Source organism: Daucus carota, chromosome 5 (genome assembly GCF_001625215.2).
Source record: "Daucus carota subsp. sativus chromosome 5, DH1 v3.0, whole genome shotgun sequence".
NCBI classification, from domain to species: Eukaryota; Viridiplantae; Streptophyta; class Magnoliopsida; order Apiales; family Apiaceae; genus Daucus; species Daucus carota.
Window position 1 is genome coordinate 44,448,189 of NC_030385.2, and position 16,911 is coordinate 44,465,099.

The window sequence follows — 16,911 nt, forward strand, 5'->3', positions numbered from 1 at the left end:
AAGTCTCTTATCATCTAATCTCTGTTCCCTACGTAAATTCCGTGTAATTTTATATTTGCAGGAGTGTCGTGGACATGCATTACAACGTACATTAGTTGACCTGTGTGCAGGCTAATAAAACAAACACAAACTCAATCCTTCAAAGCAACAACACACCACACAATGCCACAACCCCAAGGCCCCAGCCACAACATTTGAACATACTTGGCTACAAAGTAAATTCATGGAAAATATATAGCTTAATTTATACTAAATTACATTTTACTTAACATAAGCATGTTTATTCTGCTTACAAGTCGGAAAAGGAAAAAATATATCTGACAACAAAATTCGACTTGGACTAAGGTTATGAGCATGTTTATTCCGCTTACAAGTCCGGAAAAGAAACAATAATATATCTGACAACGAAATCCGACTTGGACTAAGAACCAAACCGCTTATGATAATGGAACAAGTTGTAAGATTTTCCGGGCACCGGTTGGATTGTACAAGACTGGTCCCAAGATATAATATAATTTTCCTCTTGCTTGGTCTATAACATGATAGGATGCAAAACTCATGATCCCTTGTTTGGGTCTGCGTAAACACAAGGACTACATGACCCACCCAAGTCCACAATGAAGGACCTGGGCAATGGGCATTGCTTGTATATGATAATAAGGGGAAGCACATGGCATTGCTATCTACAATTTCGCCCCAATTATATGCATATGAAATCTATAAAAGACATCTTGAAATCTACAATTGAGAAAAATTCCAAGTTTCTGGGTCAACTCAAATAATACACTAAACTACTAAAGACAAGGAGACGATTTCTCTAAGAGAAATTTCTATAAATACGAAGGCATATAATTATTCGGGTTTTCCCTCGAAATGAGCCGTGGACTGGTCTATTAAGTGGGCAGTGTTTGGTTTGTGCCAAGACAATTGAGATGATTGATAATAGAGTCCAGCACATATTACCAACATCAAAGTAGTGATCATGTCACCTAAGCATGTTTAATCAACAGCATCCCATGCTTTGTGTGCATCATTAACAATTGGTTGGAAAATTCAAAGCAATAGTTTAGTAAAAACCAAAAGGAATACTACAAATTGGCAATCAACCAGAATATCCTACCTAAATATCTTTTGACCCTTCCAAAGTATCTCCTCACACTCAGAGAGCAGGAATAGCCTACGTTTTATTACAATATTGAAGGGTGAGCCAAGGACTCGGAACGGTTTGATGGTGCCCAAAGTACTAATACAATAGCTGCTGATCCTCTGATATCTCTTTTTTTCTTCCTTGCACCACAAAAAACCAGATTCACTCGACATCAAATTCATTGTACCTGAGGTAGCAGATATTGCTTTTAACGGTTGATTGGTGTATGCATCCTCTCAACTATCTTATTAACAGCATCACGTGACATTACTAAAGTGTCATGCAACAATATGCTATAGACATTCAAGCCCTGCATAAAACATTAAAATCAACGTGAAGCATGAGCACACAGAGGCAAATGCACATAAAAAAATAAATTGGAAAACAGATCCCCTGCTAATATTTCCTGCAGAATTTACTGTGATTCAAACAAACAAATTAGCAATTCGTTGCAAGTTTGGGTATGACCATTCTGTAAACTGTGAGGTGGGCACTAAGAGATATAACAAACCGAAAATTTGATATATTACTGCACAAGATAATACACACACACACAAAAAAATAATAATCAAACAGGACTTACAATTGAAGGCAGAACGTTGACATAGTGCAGATTTTGAGTAGACAGTTTCAATTTTTCATCGATGGGACCTCCATCCACAAGAAGAAGTTTCTTGGTGTTCTCCATATGCTTCAGATAGTTCACAATGTTCTTAGTCTTGTGTGTAGGAACGTCCAGATCATCAAATATTGCTAGCTGTAAATTAGGCAAATATTTATAGCTAGCTTGCAAGTATGTTTGTAGGAATATTAAAACAAAAATATCTGACAAACAGAATTTTTTTTACAACACACTAGAAACTAAGACAAAGTAAAATAGCAAATAGTATTTAACAAACTAAGAATTACAAATTGTGTTCACAGTTACCAAGATGAACCTCGACAATCTTTTTCTGTGTCATTCCAATGTTTTGCAGCAGGGGTATTTAACCCTAAATTCATAGCTAAGATTATCTACACCATGTAATATACATGCTTCACTGAGTTCAGCAACTCACGGAAAAAAGGTAGAAGAGGCAAAATAATTGCAGTGGTTTTCTACTTGCAAATCTATGAGATCTAAATGCAATGCCAAAACTGTAAGCTTTGTTCCCAGGAGTTCTCAATTTTAATGTTATACCCATATCGTCAACTTACACGTCACTCTTTAGCAGTCCATTCCAGGTAAGATAAAGGCTTAGAGCATCTCCAACTAATAATGGTCGGCTAAATTATATATAATACCCATTATGTAAAATTCCTGTAAGACATTGTGCTCCGATGAGATTGGCTATATTGATTGGTTATATTTTAAAAATACCATGTTATTATTAATTCAAGTTGTTATAAATAAAATATATTATTTTAATATGGTATTAATGATGTGTAATCTAAAAACAGGTCTCCAGAGGTTGGCCAAATATAGTCAGTATGAAATGATTAGCTATATTTTTTGCTAAGGGGAACGGTCCATTGGAGTGCCCATTTTATTACATATTATCTATATTTTCTATTCAAGGCATGCCACCTAGACTTTTTGCTAAGGGTTTTCTAGCGTTAGAGATGCTCTTATGGCAAGTTGCTGTATATATTATCCTTTTGATCTTTCATGTAATGCACAGTACATAAAGTAAAATTATAGGTTGTGACAAAAATAAAGAAGTACAAGTATAGGCACTTTTGAAGACATGTCAAAAAAAATTAAAAAATATATCAAACCATGAGCGTTAAGCGGAGTCTCACATGAGTCACACCCATGTCCACTTTTGAATTATTGTAAAAAATTCTGACATTTTAAGAAATAAGAATCCGACTCTTTGATCGATCAAACTCCTGCACCCGGACTAAGATAACATATATTCTAATTGCATTTAGTTGCAGGAACTAGAATTCTATTACATGTTCGGATGCTCCAGGAACCACAGCTTTTACAAGTCAGTAGAGGTTGCAAGGTACAGATAGTGAGGATAATTACCTTTCCTTCTGCTGCACGAGCTGTTAATGCAATTTTAAGCCCTAGCCGACGAACTTTCTTGTTCAGCTTAATAGCATGACTTCGTGGCTTTGGACCATGCATAGTAGCACCATGTCTCCACTATAACCCGTCAAACAAATCTATCAATATTAGTCCAAGTATATATACCCAAATTGATGAACAACTAAATGGTAATAAAATCACCTGAGGTCCACGCCTTGAACCATGCCTTGCTTGACCTGTGCCCTTCTGTGGCCATGGCTTTCGCCCAGTTCCACTGACCTCACTGATAGTTTTTGTGGAATGAGTTCCCTGCAGGAACATAATTCCGAATTCCTTAGGTACAACTCAAAATTGGAAACTTTAATCATGTGATGCGGAAAGATGATGCCATTATTCCACAAACAAAGACATTTAATCCTCTGTGGCTACTAGCGATGTAATAATTTAAAATTAAGTAAAGACCAAAGCAAGTGACTCCAGTAATTTAGTATAAGACATCATTATTTATAATTGCCTTGCCAACATATAACTCTCCAGCCAAGTTCCCTTAATACAAGTTGCAAAACTTGTACCTGTTGTCGTTTTGCAAGTTGCCATCTTACAACCCGGTGAATAATATCCTTTCTAATAGGAACGTCAAATACATCACCAGCCAAAACCATAAAGCCCTTATCTTCATTATTAAAGTTGGTAACAGGGATAACCAAATCCTGATAGAGTCCTGGAATATAATGAATGAATTAAATTAAAAATAGCAGTCAACAAGTCTATAAGATTCGAAAAAGTATTAGTTATAGGTCCTGTAAATTGAACAGAAACAACTCAAAAAATGATCCTAACTAAAACAACTTCATGTCCATCCGTGATCAGACGGCAGTTGTTACCACTTACCCCCATTATACAGATAGAAACTGTTCTTTTCATGACCTTTAGATAAAAGTCCAATCCGCTGTATTAAAATCAATTTTTTACCAAAAACATATTGTTTTTCAGAACCATTATGGCGTAGAGATGACATTTCACTGCAAGATGATGGTTCTTGATTTGGGGCGGGCTACAGTGTAGACCACCAGTCTAGTGTCTACTTTGTCATATATTTTTACATGTCACGTCTTCCTAATGGATCTACAATGTAATCTAGAAAGAAAATATATGCTGATAAAATGTAACTGTTTAAGGATCAAAATATAATTTTGTTATCGCAAATGTGTTAGTCTATGCTGCCCAATGTTTGGAGACGACACTATACCACCATAAACATATAATTGATAAATTTACAATAGCATCCTAGAAATTGTTAGGTGGATCTAGACTGAAGTACTAGAGGTAACAGGAGTGCTGAAAAATGTTCCAAGGCAACCTTATTTACTTGACTTTTGCTGGATTATGTTATATTTATATATGATATATAGCATCAACATGTACGTACAACACAAACATGTAGATGAGACAAAGGACTTTACCAAGTTAGTTCACAACGCCAAGTCATAAAAGATGTTTTCTTTAGCTTCTCTTCCTCTTGTACCTATATAGGTACTTATCTTCCACTTAACAAACACCCCGATAGTCGTACATACACTGGAGTTTCTACTGGAATCTGGATGGTGGTTTATGTATGATTTTAAGCACCACAAACACACACACACACACACATTATGTTCATCATGGTGATAAACCTATACATACATGTAACAATCACCTTTTAAGAAAAAATTGCAAAATCTATTAACATTTCTGCGCCCTCTACATACCTATCTTACGTTCTGGAGTTATAACTTGTGCGGTGGATAATAAATCAGAGGGAAATGTTCCTTCACTTGATTCAGGAGTTAATATTGAAGTTGACAGATTTCGAAAAGCAGAGAAAGGTGATCTAGTCTGCATAAAAAACAAAATAACATGAATTTGATGAGTGCAAAGGCCGATATGAAACTAATATCATAACAATATCTATGTGGAGCAAGAAACTGAAATTTGATTATTATATATTTTATGTTGTTCTTCAATATTAAAGTTAGATGTAATTTATCACGAGTTTAATTATATTTAAAATTAAAAAATTTTATGTTATGGTAGTATAATAACAATTGACGTATTTTCTTGTTTTACTAGTTTCCTCAGAATTAGTATTTCTATTTTCTACTTGTTTAAGATTCAGGATTTTCCTTCTATATAAGGAAAAATGCAATCTTTTATTATTGAAATTACAATTTGTTTACGTGTTGTTGGTTTGGGATCGAACAAAATCCTCTCTCCACCGGTAGAGATATTTTAGGACTAGTGATTGTTTTGAAGATTTATCACCTTGATAGTTTTTCCGCGCTAATCCACCCAAAACTTATTTTGTCAATGTTTTCAATATTTTGTCCTCAAGAGTTGCAGAACTAGGAAAACAACACATGCCATAACTTATTCAAACAACACATGCCATAACTTATTCACGTTCTTATAAAAATCTAGCAATAAAGCAAGTTAAAAAGTACGTGAAGGTTGGGGATGATTTACATTATGGGCGAAAAAAATGTGCACACACACACATATATAGTGTACAGTTGAAGGTATTAAATAGAGGAAGTACAATTAAAAGTGATCAAGGAAGCACTCAATTAAGATAAAAGACAAATAAACATAACAAAGAGCGTTTCTGTTTCAAGTTTCAACCAAAAATAAATATATCCCTTTATTAACCCCAAACTGATGCCTATGGAGAAGTAATTAAAATATAAATACTATTTGATCAAAGACAGACTGATATTAGAATGCATTAAATACATTCCGCATCATTAGAAAAACTGAAGCACAAGTCTACAGTAATTTAATATTCTTCCTTCATCCAAAGTCTCATAGTTATAATGCAAGAACAAAAAAGGTCTCATGGATACATGACATACGTACTCCGATAGTCCTACAATATTTTTGCACAAATCCTATGTAACCAGCAATATATAAGAAAATGGTATAGTATCTTTTAATCTACTTGCAACAGAACTGTGCAAAGGAATGAAAGTAGATTATACTTAGGAATGTCAAATTGTAAATGCTTATATTCTGGACAAACTATCAAAAGACAGTAAAAAAAAAAAATGATTGGAACACAAAAGCACAGTGAAATATACATGATTCTTAAGGAATGTATGAATGTAGGACTTCATAGTGATATTTCAAGTAATCTTGATGACTTCTAAACCGAAATGAAAGATGACCTGTAATATGATGCCCTGCAGAAAAATTGGGGGGGGGGGGGGGGGGGTGGTTTGCTATTTACTAGGCAGTAGGCACCAAAAGCACTTTTGTAAAGCAGTGAAAAGGCACAACACAAACTATACTTAAACAAAGTGTGGAATCAACTTACAAGAACATAAACACATATAAAGAAGAAATTCTTGGGAGATATTACATTTAGAACATAGGGGATCAAAAGAAACCACGTGACAAATGCACATATGCTAGAGTAGTACTATACCTTCTTTTCTGTAGATGATTCCAGAGAAACGTGGCTCTGCGAGGCTGTTTGGCAAAAAAATAATTAAATTTGAACAATGCCAACACCATAAACCAAAAGGATGACACTTTTAAGTAAGAAAATTAAACAGCAAGTAGTAGCTGAAATACTCAATGACAAACCCCCGTGATTCCGACAACATATTGCCCGAAAGTAACCACCAGAAGAACCGAAAAACTTCCTGGAAATAGACACAGCCATGCTACCACCATAACAAATTAAAAAAATAAAAATGAGTAGACCAAATTAGAACATAACAAGCCATATATCTAAAAAAATCAAAGATCTTTACACAAAAGCAATAACCCATAGATACAAGAAGCTATGATTCTGCTACAAAACTAGAAACCCATCTACTCAAATTCAATAAAATGCAGTAAATAAAAAGAACATCACTCATATTCTTGTGTTATAGGGTTTTACAAGCTATATATAAGGCAAGTAACAAAAAAACATATACATAAACACATACATATAATGATGTAAACATACACTGAGCTGAGCTTGCAAGAGTCGTTTTTTGAGTCGCCTGGAGTTGTAATTGAAGATGCTGGTTTGGGGTTTTAGCCCAAAAGGCTACTAGTTGTAAAACAATGTTCTTGAAAATTAATTAATTCCAACAGAAAACATCGCAAAAACCCAAATTACTCTGTGCAACGGTTAATTTAAGAATTTCTGATTTATTATAAAAATTTGGATTTGGATTGATTTTTGATTAATTTATTAATTATATTATAAATTGGTTAAAATTATTTGATAAATTTTTAAATTGACATTAACTATTTAGTTTTGATTCCATAAATATATATAATTTTAAATTAATGAAAAATATACAATTTTTTAATAATGATTCTTTTATACTTTTTCTAATTTTTTTTATTATTTTAATAAGTTATACTATATCAATTTTTATTTTAATATTTGAATCTAATATGCAATAATGATTTATTATAAAATTTTATTTATTAAATTAAATGTTTATTTGAAATAAATTTAATAGAATATAATTATAACAAAAATGCTAAAAATAATTATATTATTATTATTATTATTTTATCATCATCGTCGTAATAATTATTATATTAAAATTCCAGTCTGCTTTCAAACTAGTTAGAGCAAGTCCAATAGGTGTGCTAAATCAAGTCTTAAATCCAAAAATAGAGAATATGGGATAAAATTGCACTCCAACACTATGCTAGTGATGTGCTAAATCACTAGCACAAGCCTTCCCTTCCCTATTTTTAGAATATGCTAGCCACTTCTAAACTATTTTTATCATTAAAATATTCATTTTTCTCTCTCCTTCACATCATTTTCCTCTTTTTTTTTCCCTCTCTCTTCCACTATTTAATATTATTATAATAATAAGAAATGGATATAGGTAGTACTATTGGAGCTCATGTGCTAAATCTTGTGCTAAATCACTAAGACATATTATTTCATAGTGTTGTACTTGCTTTTGCAAAACCCACGAAAACCCCTAAAAAAGTTTGCATTTTTGGATCTTAAATTGCGTCTTTCACTATCTTTGAGACCCAATTGCTGAGTTGCATATACAATATGATGACCCCGCTTAATGACCCATTTCAGCGATTGAAGCATATGAAGAAGCTCTCCAGATCTTTCACTGTAGTAAACCAATTGGGTTTTTAATTTTATTTCATTTTCTTGAAATGTTCTTGATTTTACATGTGAATTTGACTTTAAATTTTTTTAGCTTTGCAGAGATTATAGTGTGCAAAGTGGGAAGGGCATGAATACTCAGAGTCTAAAGATTAAAGGGGTTAAAGATATCATAGCTGTTGCTTCTGGTAAAGGGGGTGTTGGCAAGTCTACTACTGCTGGTAATCATTTTAAAGCTTGTTTTTTTATTTGTTTTTTGTATGTAATGGTGAACTCGATTTTATTTCGCAACTGATTTTTTTTTTTTTTTTTTTTTTTTTGCATTTTTGAATTATGATATGAATACATTTGAGGGTGGTAGTTTGGATTTAGGCCTAGTTCATTTTCGTTAACATTTCAAGATTTTTGCGATTGTAGGACTTACTGATATTTGTTAAAATTGAATATGAGCTAATGAGCTTAATGAACAAATTATTGATAAACGAGTAAGTTTGGATCATAATTGGGTTAATCGTGTTGCGCTTGTCAGTTTTGGGTTTTGTCTCTCAAATTTGTCGATGTTGTGTCGGTTTAGATTCCTGTCAAAAATTCCAAATGTACATTCAATCTCGTGATAACATGTGCATGCTTGATAATAATGCCCTCCTTGTGTTTATGCTCTGCTCTCAGCAGTCATATTCGGAGTTAATGTTTCTTATTAAGCACATAGTTTCGTAGTTTTTGGAGATGAAAGCTTGATTCATGCATGATGTTTTGATATTGGCTTTTGCATAATTGTTGAATTACAGTAAATTTAGCTGTCTCACTTGCTAATAAGTGCCGGCTTAGTGTTGGTTTGCTTGATGCGGACGTTTATGGACCATCTATACCTACAATGATGAAGCTTCAAGGAAAGCCTGAAGTGAGTGAAGGTGACACTTGTTTTTCTCCTGGTTCTCCTCATAAATACTTTATATTTCGATAGAAGTTGCTGATGCTATTGTTGCTTAAACTAGTTAGACACTAAGTTGTTTCTGTTCTGGTATCAAATTAGTTCAAAAAGTATTCCATGACTGCATTACTACTTCATCTCAATTAGCACTCTACATCTAATTATTGAGCCAAGTGTTTATCTTACCAAAGTATCATATTGCTGTATGCAGTAATAGATGTGCCTTGACATATTCGGCATATTAGGATGATAAATCTCCTCTCTCCCCCTCTTTAAAAATATAAAATGTACGAGACCTTGGTAATCAGAGTACATGATACTTTAGTATCTATTGTTAGCACAGTTAACACTTTACATGATGGTATATGTATCTTTATTATATTATTATTCATTTATTTCACACCTTCACCTTTTCTTAAACAACAAAATGTTATACTCGAAAGAGCGACTAATATCTTACCAGACAACTAAGCTGATGCTCATTTGTTAAAACCATTGTCAAATTTTCCATTGAGTGAAATGAGTGGTATATGGGATCAAGTTCTTGTACCCTTACATAATAATAGTGTTTGTTTTTTGAACTTTGGTCTCAGCCAATAAGATGATCCCGATAGAAAACCATGGTGTCAAGTGTATGTCAATGGGATCTTTGGTAGAAAAAGAAGCCCCAATTGTGTGGAGAGGTCCTATGGTATGTCTCTGTTTTGTATGGTTTTTGAGTTTTTGTTTTCCATTCCATTCTTTTACCTTCAGAGATACCATTTTGAAGAATGCTTACAAATGGGTCAAAGTTAAGTTTCACTAGTTTTGCTCGTAGTTGAAGTACAACCAGTTCTAAGTAGTTTTTCTTTTTGCACTTCCTTAACATTAAGCAAACTAGATTTTATTATATACTTGCAGGTGATGAAAGCTCTTGAACAATTGACCAGGGGAGTTGATTGGGGAAATTTAGATGTTCTCGTGGTGGATATGCCTCCTGGTACCGGTGATGCCCAGATATCAATTTCACAAAGGCTGCAATTATCAGGTAAGCGATTACATTTCAATTTTGTCTTACCTCTATTCAGTTTATCATCTGGTGGTTTTGGTGAATTATTATGTACAGGGAGTGGGGCATTGTGCCATATAAGCTTCATATGACTAATGTCTGAATAAAGCTCCATTCTTGCTTAAAGTTCAAATGCATTACATTTCAGCTATGTACTGTAATAGATATGTAGCACATCCTTACTCATTTCTTGATAAGGTGGGATGCTTTAGAAGATTTGGAGACAAATTTGACTTTGGCTTCAACTAATCTTTGTTTGATAATACTTTCTTCATTTTGATACCAGGTGCCTTGATTGTTTCAACTCCTCAAGATGTCGCATTAATGGATGCTCGGAGAGGAGTAAATATGTTTTCTAAAGTCGCAGTGCCTGTAAGACCATTTTATTTTTTATATTAGTGGGCAATGGCTATAAGCCTAAGATATGTTTGACCTTTTTTTTACCTAGCATTCTAATATCTAATTTTTGTTTTACTAGCAGTCTAGCACCTTAATGTCTGCTCATTCATACCTCGAAAACCTAATCTGTCTAAATTTATGAAGATTATAGTACTTGCGTTATACATTCTGGCTGGGGGAAGGGAATTAGCTGTCAAATTCTCCACATTCAAAGCCAAAGGTGGTGGTAAAGGCAAAGATTCATCACACAGTTAACATTTCTTATAAATATAGGCGAAAAAAGGGGCTTAAGGTACAGATGAGTCAACCTCAGGGTGCTATAATGTAACTATATGCATCAGGGAGCTAGAGATGTATTTTAGCCTAAATTAATACTATGTTTTATTAGGTATTTCATAAAAGTCAGATATTGGCTCATGGCAATACTCCTTTTACTGTCCAAGACCCCTCTTTACTATATTGATTCGTTATCAAACTTTTGGAGTGTATATATTGTTCAATTTCTTAATCCACAACCAAGGCTCATAATTAAGCTAGACCTGTCTCTGACTACTGAATCACGCTCTCTGCATGTCATCCATGTCGGTGCTTATTTTTTATATATTGGACAAACTTTTTCCTTTTTGTTTGAATTGAAAGAAATATTTCTAGGAAGTTACCTGATAGAATATTGTTACTATTTGACTTGACAATACTGGATAGGTATATCATAGCATATTATATTTGTTTTATAGATTCTTGGTATCATAGAGAATATGTCCTACTTCAAGTGCCCACACTGTAATGAACCATCATTCATTTTTGGGAAAGGAGGAGCTCGCAAAACTGCTGAAGATATGGGTCTGAGATTTGTAGGCGAGGTACTTATTTTATTCAACTTCAAAAGTTGAGATAATTATAATTCTGTCAGGCTGTTTAGAGAGTAGCTGGTGTAGGCTTACTATGAACTGCATGTTTCTTTTCTTTCCTTGAGATCACCGTTTGTTTATGTCCGAGATAAATTTTAATGAGCTACCTCACTAGTTCTATCATCTATGTTCCCTTCACAAATTTATATAATCTTATTGGTAGTGTGCTTGTGTTTTTTATCTAGATTTACCTCCCTTATCTATTTATCTGTAAAAAAGGCCAATGCTTCCCCTTTACCGAATGAAATACTCAGCAAACCCTAATTCATATTGCCAATAGAAGAATGAATCTCTGTGTATTTATTTGCATGTGAGTAGAGGGGCCTCACATGTAACTAAATTTGGCTTTTCTGCTTTAGATTATAATCATCCCTCGGTCTGTTTTTCAGATACCATTGGTGGAGGAAGTCAGAAGTGGTTCTGATGATGGTGTCCCCATAGTAGTGTCCAACCCTGATTCCGCGGTGGCCAAATCATATGGTGATGTGGCTCAAAGCATTATGAGCATACTTGAAGACTTGGCGAAGCAGCGAGATGTCCAACCAGAGATAATCATGTAAACCTTGTAGATGGTATGTATGCTCTTCTATGATGTGAGCCGTGTAGATTTGTGACTGTAAGCGCTTCTAGGATGTGAATGTGTAGATGGTTTTGTTACACTCACATGAAATGCCAGTTACCCTTTTCTTTTCTCTAAATGAAATTCTTGAACTCTATTTTGTAGGGCTAAATAAGGCCACCATAGCCTCATGAACTGCTCAGTTCAGCTGTTTATTCGTTCACTTGTTCACATCTGAACTGTAAAAAATTTAAATTTTTAAAGCATAGATTTTACGGAAAGCTCATCTGCATTCATAGTAAAAGTGTAGTGTACATGGTGATTAGCTAGAGACTGGATTACTATGTGATCTTCTAGCAATAATAAATTAAGTATATTATTCGATATCAATGGACATGATACTCTATTATAAATGTTGTATCAATTCTAATTATAAGTGTCCTAATTAGCATTAATGAGCTATCAGTAAACAGCTCCATCCCCGAAAGTTGGTGTTCTCAGTTTTGTGGTTCTATTGCCTACAGATGTACAAAAAGTTGTACTGGAGACTATTCAGCAAAACATGTAGGTCTTAGGCCATTGTGCTGCATGATTCCGTGTTTTTTGCTGCTGAAACAGACTCGGGTCTTTTTGTTAACAATAATATGAACAAATTATCTTGAATTGCCCTAGTATAAGTAAAATACGATATGAGTTTTGGACTGCCCCTAATAAATCAGACTTGCAGGATGATGCTCAAATTTTATGTTCTCTAATACATATCGGCCGGTATCCAAAACATACGAACAATGGTAGCATATATTTAATGAAAAAAAGGCTGAATGTGAAAATTTTCAGAAATAAATAATTTTTTGCTGAATGATATTGAAGCACCCATGTATCATCAAAAATTTATTGTTAAGGTGTCTGATCCTTTTTTTCGGCTGAAGGTATTAATATATTTTTGATTGTTAAGGTGTCTGCCCCTTTTTTTCGACTGAAAGTATTAATATACACATAATCAGACCGCCGATCAACATAAACTAAACTCTGTCTATGAGTCTTTAGAGACATAGTTCACTTATAAATTTACACAGAATAACTTTATTTATATTATTAAATGATTAATAATTAAACTCTGGCTCTCTAGCATCAAAACCATAACTTGTTTTTGACGAAAAATCATAACTTGTTTGTTTGGTGTAAATATTAAAAAGAACAGAGTTGGTGCCTTGGTGGGTACCAAAGAGCTCTGTACTCCAATTAGATAAAATCACCAGCAACATAAAAAAGGCTAATGAAACCAAAAAACACCTCATTGTTGAACAACATTAAAGAGGCTAATAAAACTAAAAGCACCTAATTGTTGAACAATTATGGAAACAAGAATCTTTATCATTTGAACCCAGAACTTGCCTAGGTGATGATTCGTAGAACTTACTAATAAAAACAGATTTTTCTTGCTATGTTTCTAAGTATGTCCTCTTCGTTGTAGTTATTGTTCATGTCTGAGGTGGTCGATACTTAACAGAGTGAAAGGCAAGAAGCAACATTCAAGGTTATTACAGAGTTAAGCTAGTGGCTCTGGTCCATCATGATTGATAGGTTACCGCTAGTGGCTCTGGTCCATCGCGACACTCATATGACACTCCTGGTGTCTGTATCGCTATCATAATATGAATTTATACGAGTCAATGGTTTCCCTTTCCGACTTAACTTCCATTAGATATGAACTCTAATCGCCTAAGATATGCCGTAATCCTTCTAGCATTTCTGTTGTTTATGCTGAAGTATGAGTGATCCCCTGATCCTGTGGTAATTGCAGAAGATATTCTTGATGTTATTACTAAAGATCTCCTAGGTGTATAAATATTACATAAGATCAAATTGATTTCTAAAGATCAATAGAGTGATTAGTGACATAGTTATACTTACTATTGATTTAGAGGCAAATAATTAAGTTTAGATTGAAATCACTTTCAGATGAAACTGACCTACTATAATCTACACATGGCACAGTTGGCTTTTGGGGTTAACCAGTTTGTATCACGTCCAGTTTGAGTTGCAAATCAATTTGACTTGAGGGTGCACACTGAAGTTGACAGGGCAACTAGACTATAACATAAGGACCTTGGCATGGCGCGCTAGACAAAAGTATTAGCAAGAGACAAAGCCTGAGCCGCCCGGGTTGTTTCTTTTGTCTAAGGATTAGTTTACACAATTGTTTAAACTTGTCTGGTTTGCGATTGAATATAGATATTTGAACAGACACATCTACGTAGTGGCTGCAAGTGAAAACACTCTTATTTTTCGTAAGTTCTTGGATAGGAGAGTTGAGTAGATTGAGGCATTACAGAACAATCTGCAGTAAGGGAATGGGATTGGTTAAGGTGAGTTTTCTGTTATGTGCATGGCTGTTTTTTATGGTTTTTCATGGTAGCTTAACTTTAGCAGATGATGAGAGATCTAGTTATATTGTTCATATGGACAAATCGTTCATGCCAAAGGCTTTTGCTAGTCATGAGCATTGGTATATGTCTGCGATTGAGTCTGTTAAGTCTACGAGTCATGCTTATGGTCCGACCCTCATCTACACTTATGATAATGCATTCCATGGTTTTAGTGCATTGTTGTCTAAGAATGAACTGCAGACTCTTGAGAAGTCGTCAGGATTCGTGTCTGCTTATAGTGACAGGACTGTCACACTGGACACAACGCATACTTTTGAGTTCCTTTCGCTCAATCCTGCCACGGGGTTGTGGCCTGCTTCCAATTATGGCAAAGATGTTATCATTGGTGTCATTGACACGGGAGTCTGGCCTGAGAGCGCGAGCTATAAGGATGATGGGATGACTGCGGTTCCTTCAAGATGGAAGGGGACTTGCGAGGAAGGGCAAGAATTTAATGCTTCACTCTGTAACTTGAAGCTCATTGGAGCTAGATACTTTAACAAAGGTGTTATAGCTAAGAACCCTGATGTTAAGATAAGCATGAACTCTGCCCGGGATTCTATGGGTCATGGTACACACACATCGTCAACTGCAGGTGGGAACTACGTCGAAGGGGCATCCTTTTTTGGCTATGCCTTGGGAACTGCAAGAGGGATGGCTCCGCGTTCCAGGGTGGCAATGTACAAGGTCCTCTGGGATGAAGGACGATATGCATCTGATGTTCTTGCTGGTATGGATCAGGCAGTAGCTGACGGAGTTGATATTATATCGATATCCATGGGCTTTGATGATGTGCCTCTATATGAGGATCCTATCGCCATAGCTTCCTTTGGTGCAATGGAAAAAGGTGTGCTTGTTTCTTCATCCGCTGGAAATGAAGGGCCACGCACCGCAACCTTGCACAACGGCATTCCATGGGTCTTGACTGTTGCAGCAGGCTCAATAGACCGATATTTTGCAGGGACCTTGAGTCTGGGCAACGGGTTGGTCATCACCGGATGGACCGTGTTTCCTGCAAGAGCCAAAATCCGAAACTTGCCCTTACTATATAACAAAACCATGTCTCTTTGTGATTCCGATGAGGTGTTATCTGGAGCTCCTTCTGCTGTCATTGTATGCAGTGACACAGGCTCATTTAGTTCACAGTTATACTACATTTCTAGATCAAACGTTGCTGCCGCTATTTTTATCACAGACTCTCCTGACGTATTTAAGTCTCAACTGTTTTCTTACCCTGGAGTTGTGGTTAATCCCAAAGATGGAGCTGTTGTAATTAAATACGCAAGAAGTTCTTCTGAACCATTGGCTAGCATCAAGTTTCAACAAACATTCGTGGGCACAAAACCAGCACCTGCAGTTGCCGACTACAGTTCAAGAGGCCCCTCACCAAGTTATCCCGGGATATTAAAGCCAGATATAATGGCACCAGGGACATTAGTCTTGGCTTCTTGGATACCATATGATAGTGTAGCCTATATAGGTAACAATATCGAGTTGTCAAGCGACTTTAATCCAATTTCAGGGACATCCATGTCTTGTCCTCATGCTTCTGGTCTCGCTGCTCTCCTAAAAGGTGCACACCCCGACTGGAGCCCTGCTGCTATTCGGTCTGCAATGATGACCACAGCCAACCCCTTGGACAATACGCATAACAGTATCCAAGACATTGGAACAGGTTTTAAATCTGCTACCCCATTAGCAATGGGATCAGGCCACGTAGACCCTAATCGTGCACTTAATCCAGGCCTTGTATACGATGCCACAGCACAAGACTACGCTAATCTTCTCTGTTCTATGAACTTCACGCAAAATCAAATCAATGCAATCACAAGAGCCAGCTACAACTGCATGAACAAGTCCTCTGATTTAAATTATCCGTCTTTTATCACCTTGTACACTAATCAGACTAGTGGCCGAACATTGCAGCAGACGTTTTACAGGACAGTCACCAATGTCGGAGATGCAGCAGCTACTTACAAGGTCAAGGTGACAGCGCCAAAGGGTTCAATTATAACGGTTTTGCCAGATACATTGATGTTTCAGAAGAAAAACGAGAAGAAGAGCTACACCATGACTATTAATTTCAAAGCTGTGACTCCTGCTGTTACACATGGTTCACTTGTTTGGATTGAGAAGAATTCTAAGAACACAGTTAGGAGTCCTATTGTAATATCGCCTGCAGTAGATATGTGGTAATCCACAGCTGCAACTTAAATTTTATCTGAATAAACTTTTTAAGGTACATTATATTTCTCTGTCAATATATCAGTACATTCGCGCTAATTTTGCTTTTCTGCAATAAATTTTGCCCGAATGTGTATCCCCTGCAACGCGATCAAGCAATGTAC

General features: G+C 35.4%; 3 protein-coding genes across 11 annotated transcripts; 2 read left to right on the forward strand and 1 right to left on the reverse strand.

The window, feature by feature from the left end:
- Positions 1–998: 998 nt before the first annotated feature.
- LOC108220240 (uncharacterized) lies at positions 999–7,305 on the reverse strand. Of its 6 annotated transcripts, none has more exons than XM_017393951.2 (9): positions 7,159–7,305; positions 6,789–6,868; positions 6,628–6,671; positions 4,916–5,042; positions 3,737–3,885; positions 3,366–3,473; positions 3,162–3,281; positions 1,731–1,904; positions 999–1,457 (listed from the first exon to the last, which is right to left on the reverse strand). In XM_017393951.2, the coding sequence occupies exons 2-9, from the start codon at positions 6,865–6,867 to the stop codon at positions 1,356–1,358; spliced, it is 903 nt and encodes a 300-aa protein (XP_017249440.1). In that variant the 5' UTR covers position 6,868; positions 7,159–7,305; the 3' UTR covers positions 999–1,355. The 6 variants fall into 6 exon arrangements, with proteins under 6 accessions (XP_017249440.1, XP_017249439.1, XP_063950667.1 ...); XM_017393950.2 differs by having other exon boundaries at positions 6,777–6,868; XM_064094597.1 differs by having other exon boundaries at positions 7,139–7,237.
- Positions 7,306–8,088: 783 nt separating this feature from the next.
- LOC108220316 (iron-sulfur protein required for NADH dehydrogenase, mitochondrial) lies at positions 8,089–12,418 on the forward strand. Of its 4 annotated transcripts, XM_017394054.2 has the most exons (9): positions 8,094–8,298; positions 8,384–8,510; positions 9,078–9,200; positions 9,814–9,911; positions 10,121–10,247; positions 10,555–10,640; positions 11,402–11,527; positions 11,965–12,147; positions 12,300–12,418. In XM_017394054.2, exons 1-8 carry the CDS (start codon positions 8,227–8,229, stop codon positions 12,133–12,135), a joined length of 930 nt encoding a protein of 309 aa, XP_017249543.1. In that variant the 5' UTR covers positions 8,094–8,226; the 3' UTR covers positions 12,136–12,147; positions 12,300–12,418. The 4 variants fall into 4 exon arrangements, with proteins under 4 accessions (XP_017249546.1, XP_017249543.1, XP_017249544.1 ...); XM_017394055.2 differs by lacking the exon at positions 12,300–12,418 and having other exon boundaries at positions 8,098–8,295; positions 11,965–12,291; XM_017394056.2 differs by lacking the exon at positions 12,300–12,418 and having other exon boundaries at positions 8,136–8,295; positions 8,392–8,510; positions 11,965–12,291.
- Positions 12,419–14,219: 1,801 nt separating this feature from the next.
- LOC135153045 (subtilisin-like protease SBT3) lies at positions 14,220–16,810 on the forward strand. Its single transcript, XM_064094798.1, has one exon. It carries the CDS (start codon positions 14,489–14,491, stop codon positions 16,757–16,759), a length of 2,271 nt encoding a protein of 756 aa, XP_063950868.1. The 5' UTR covers positions 14,220–14,488; the 3' UTR covers positions 16,760–16,810.
- Positions 16,811–16,911: the final 101 nt, after the last annotated feature.

Bases quoted from the DNA above. Each gene is read 5' to 3' on its own strand.
- LOC108220240 (XM_017393950.2), bottom strand. From the start codon at position 6,867: ATGGCTGTGTCTATTTCCAGGAAGTTTTTCGGTTCTTCTGGTGGTTAC. The intron at 5,043-6,627 runs GTATAGTACTAC...TTTTTTATGCAG, and splicing joins AATCATCTACAGAAAAGAAG to ACTAGATCACCTTTCTCTGC. The intron at 3,282-3,365 runs GTGATTTTATTA...GACGGGTTATAG, and splicing joins GTTCAAGGCGTGGACCTCAG to TGGAGACATGGTGCTACTAT.
- LOC108220316 (XM_017394054.2), top strand. From the start codon at position 8,227: ATGATGACCCCGCTTAATGACCCATTTCAGCGATTGAAGCATATGAAG. The intron at 8,511-9,077 runs GTAATCATTTTA...GTTGAATTACAG, and splicing joins TGGCAAGTCTACTACTGCTG to TAAATTTAGCTGTCTCACTT. The intron at 10,248-10,554 runs GTAAGCGATTAC...TTTTGATACCAG, and splicing joins ACAAAGGCTGCAATTATCAG to GTGCCTTGATTGTTTCAACT.
- LOC135153045 (XM_064094798.1), top strand. From the start codon at position 14,489: ATGGGATTGGTTAAGGTGAGTTTTCTGTTATGTGCATGGCTGTTTTTT.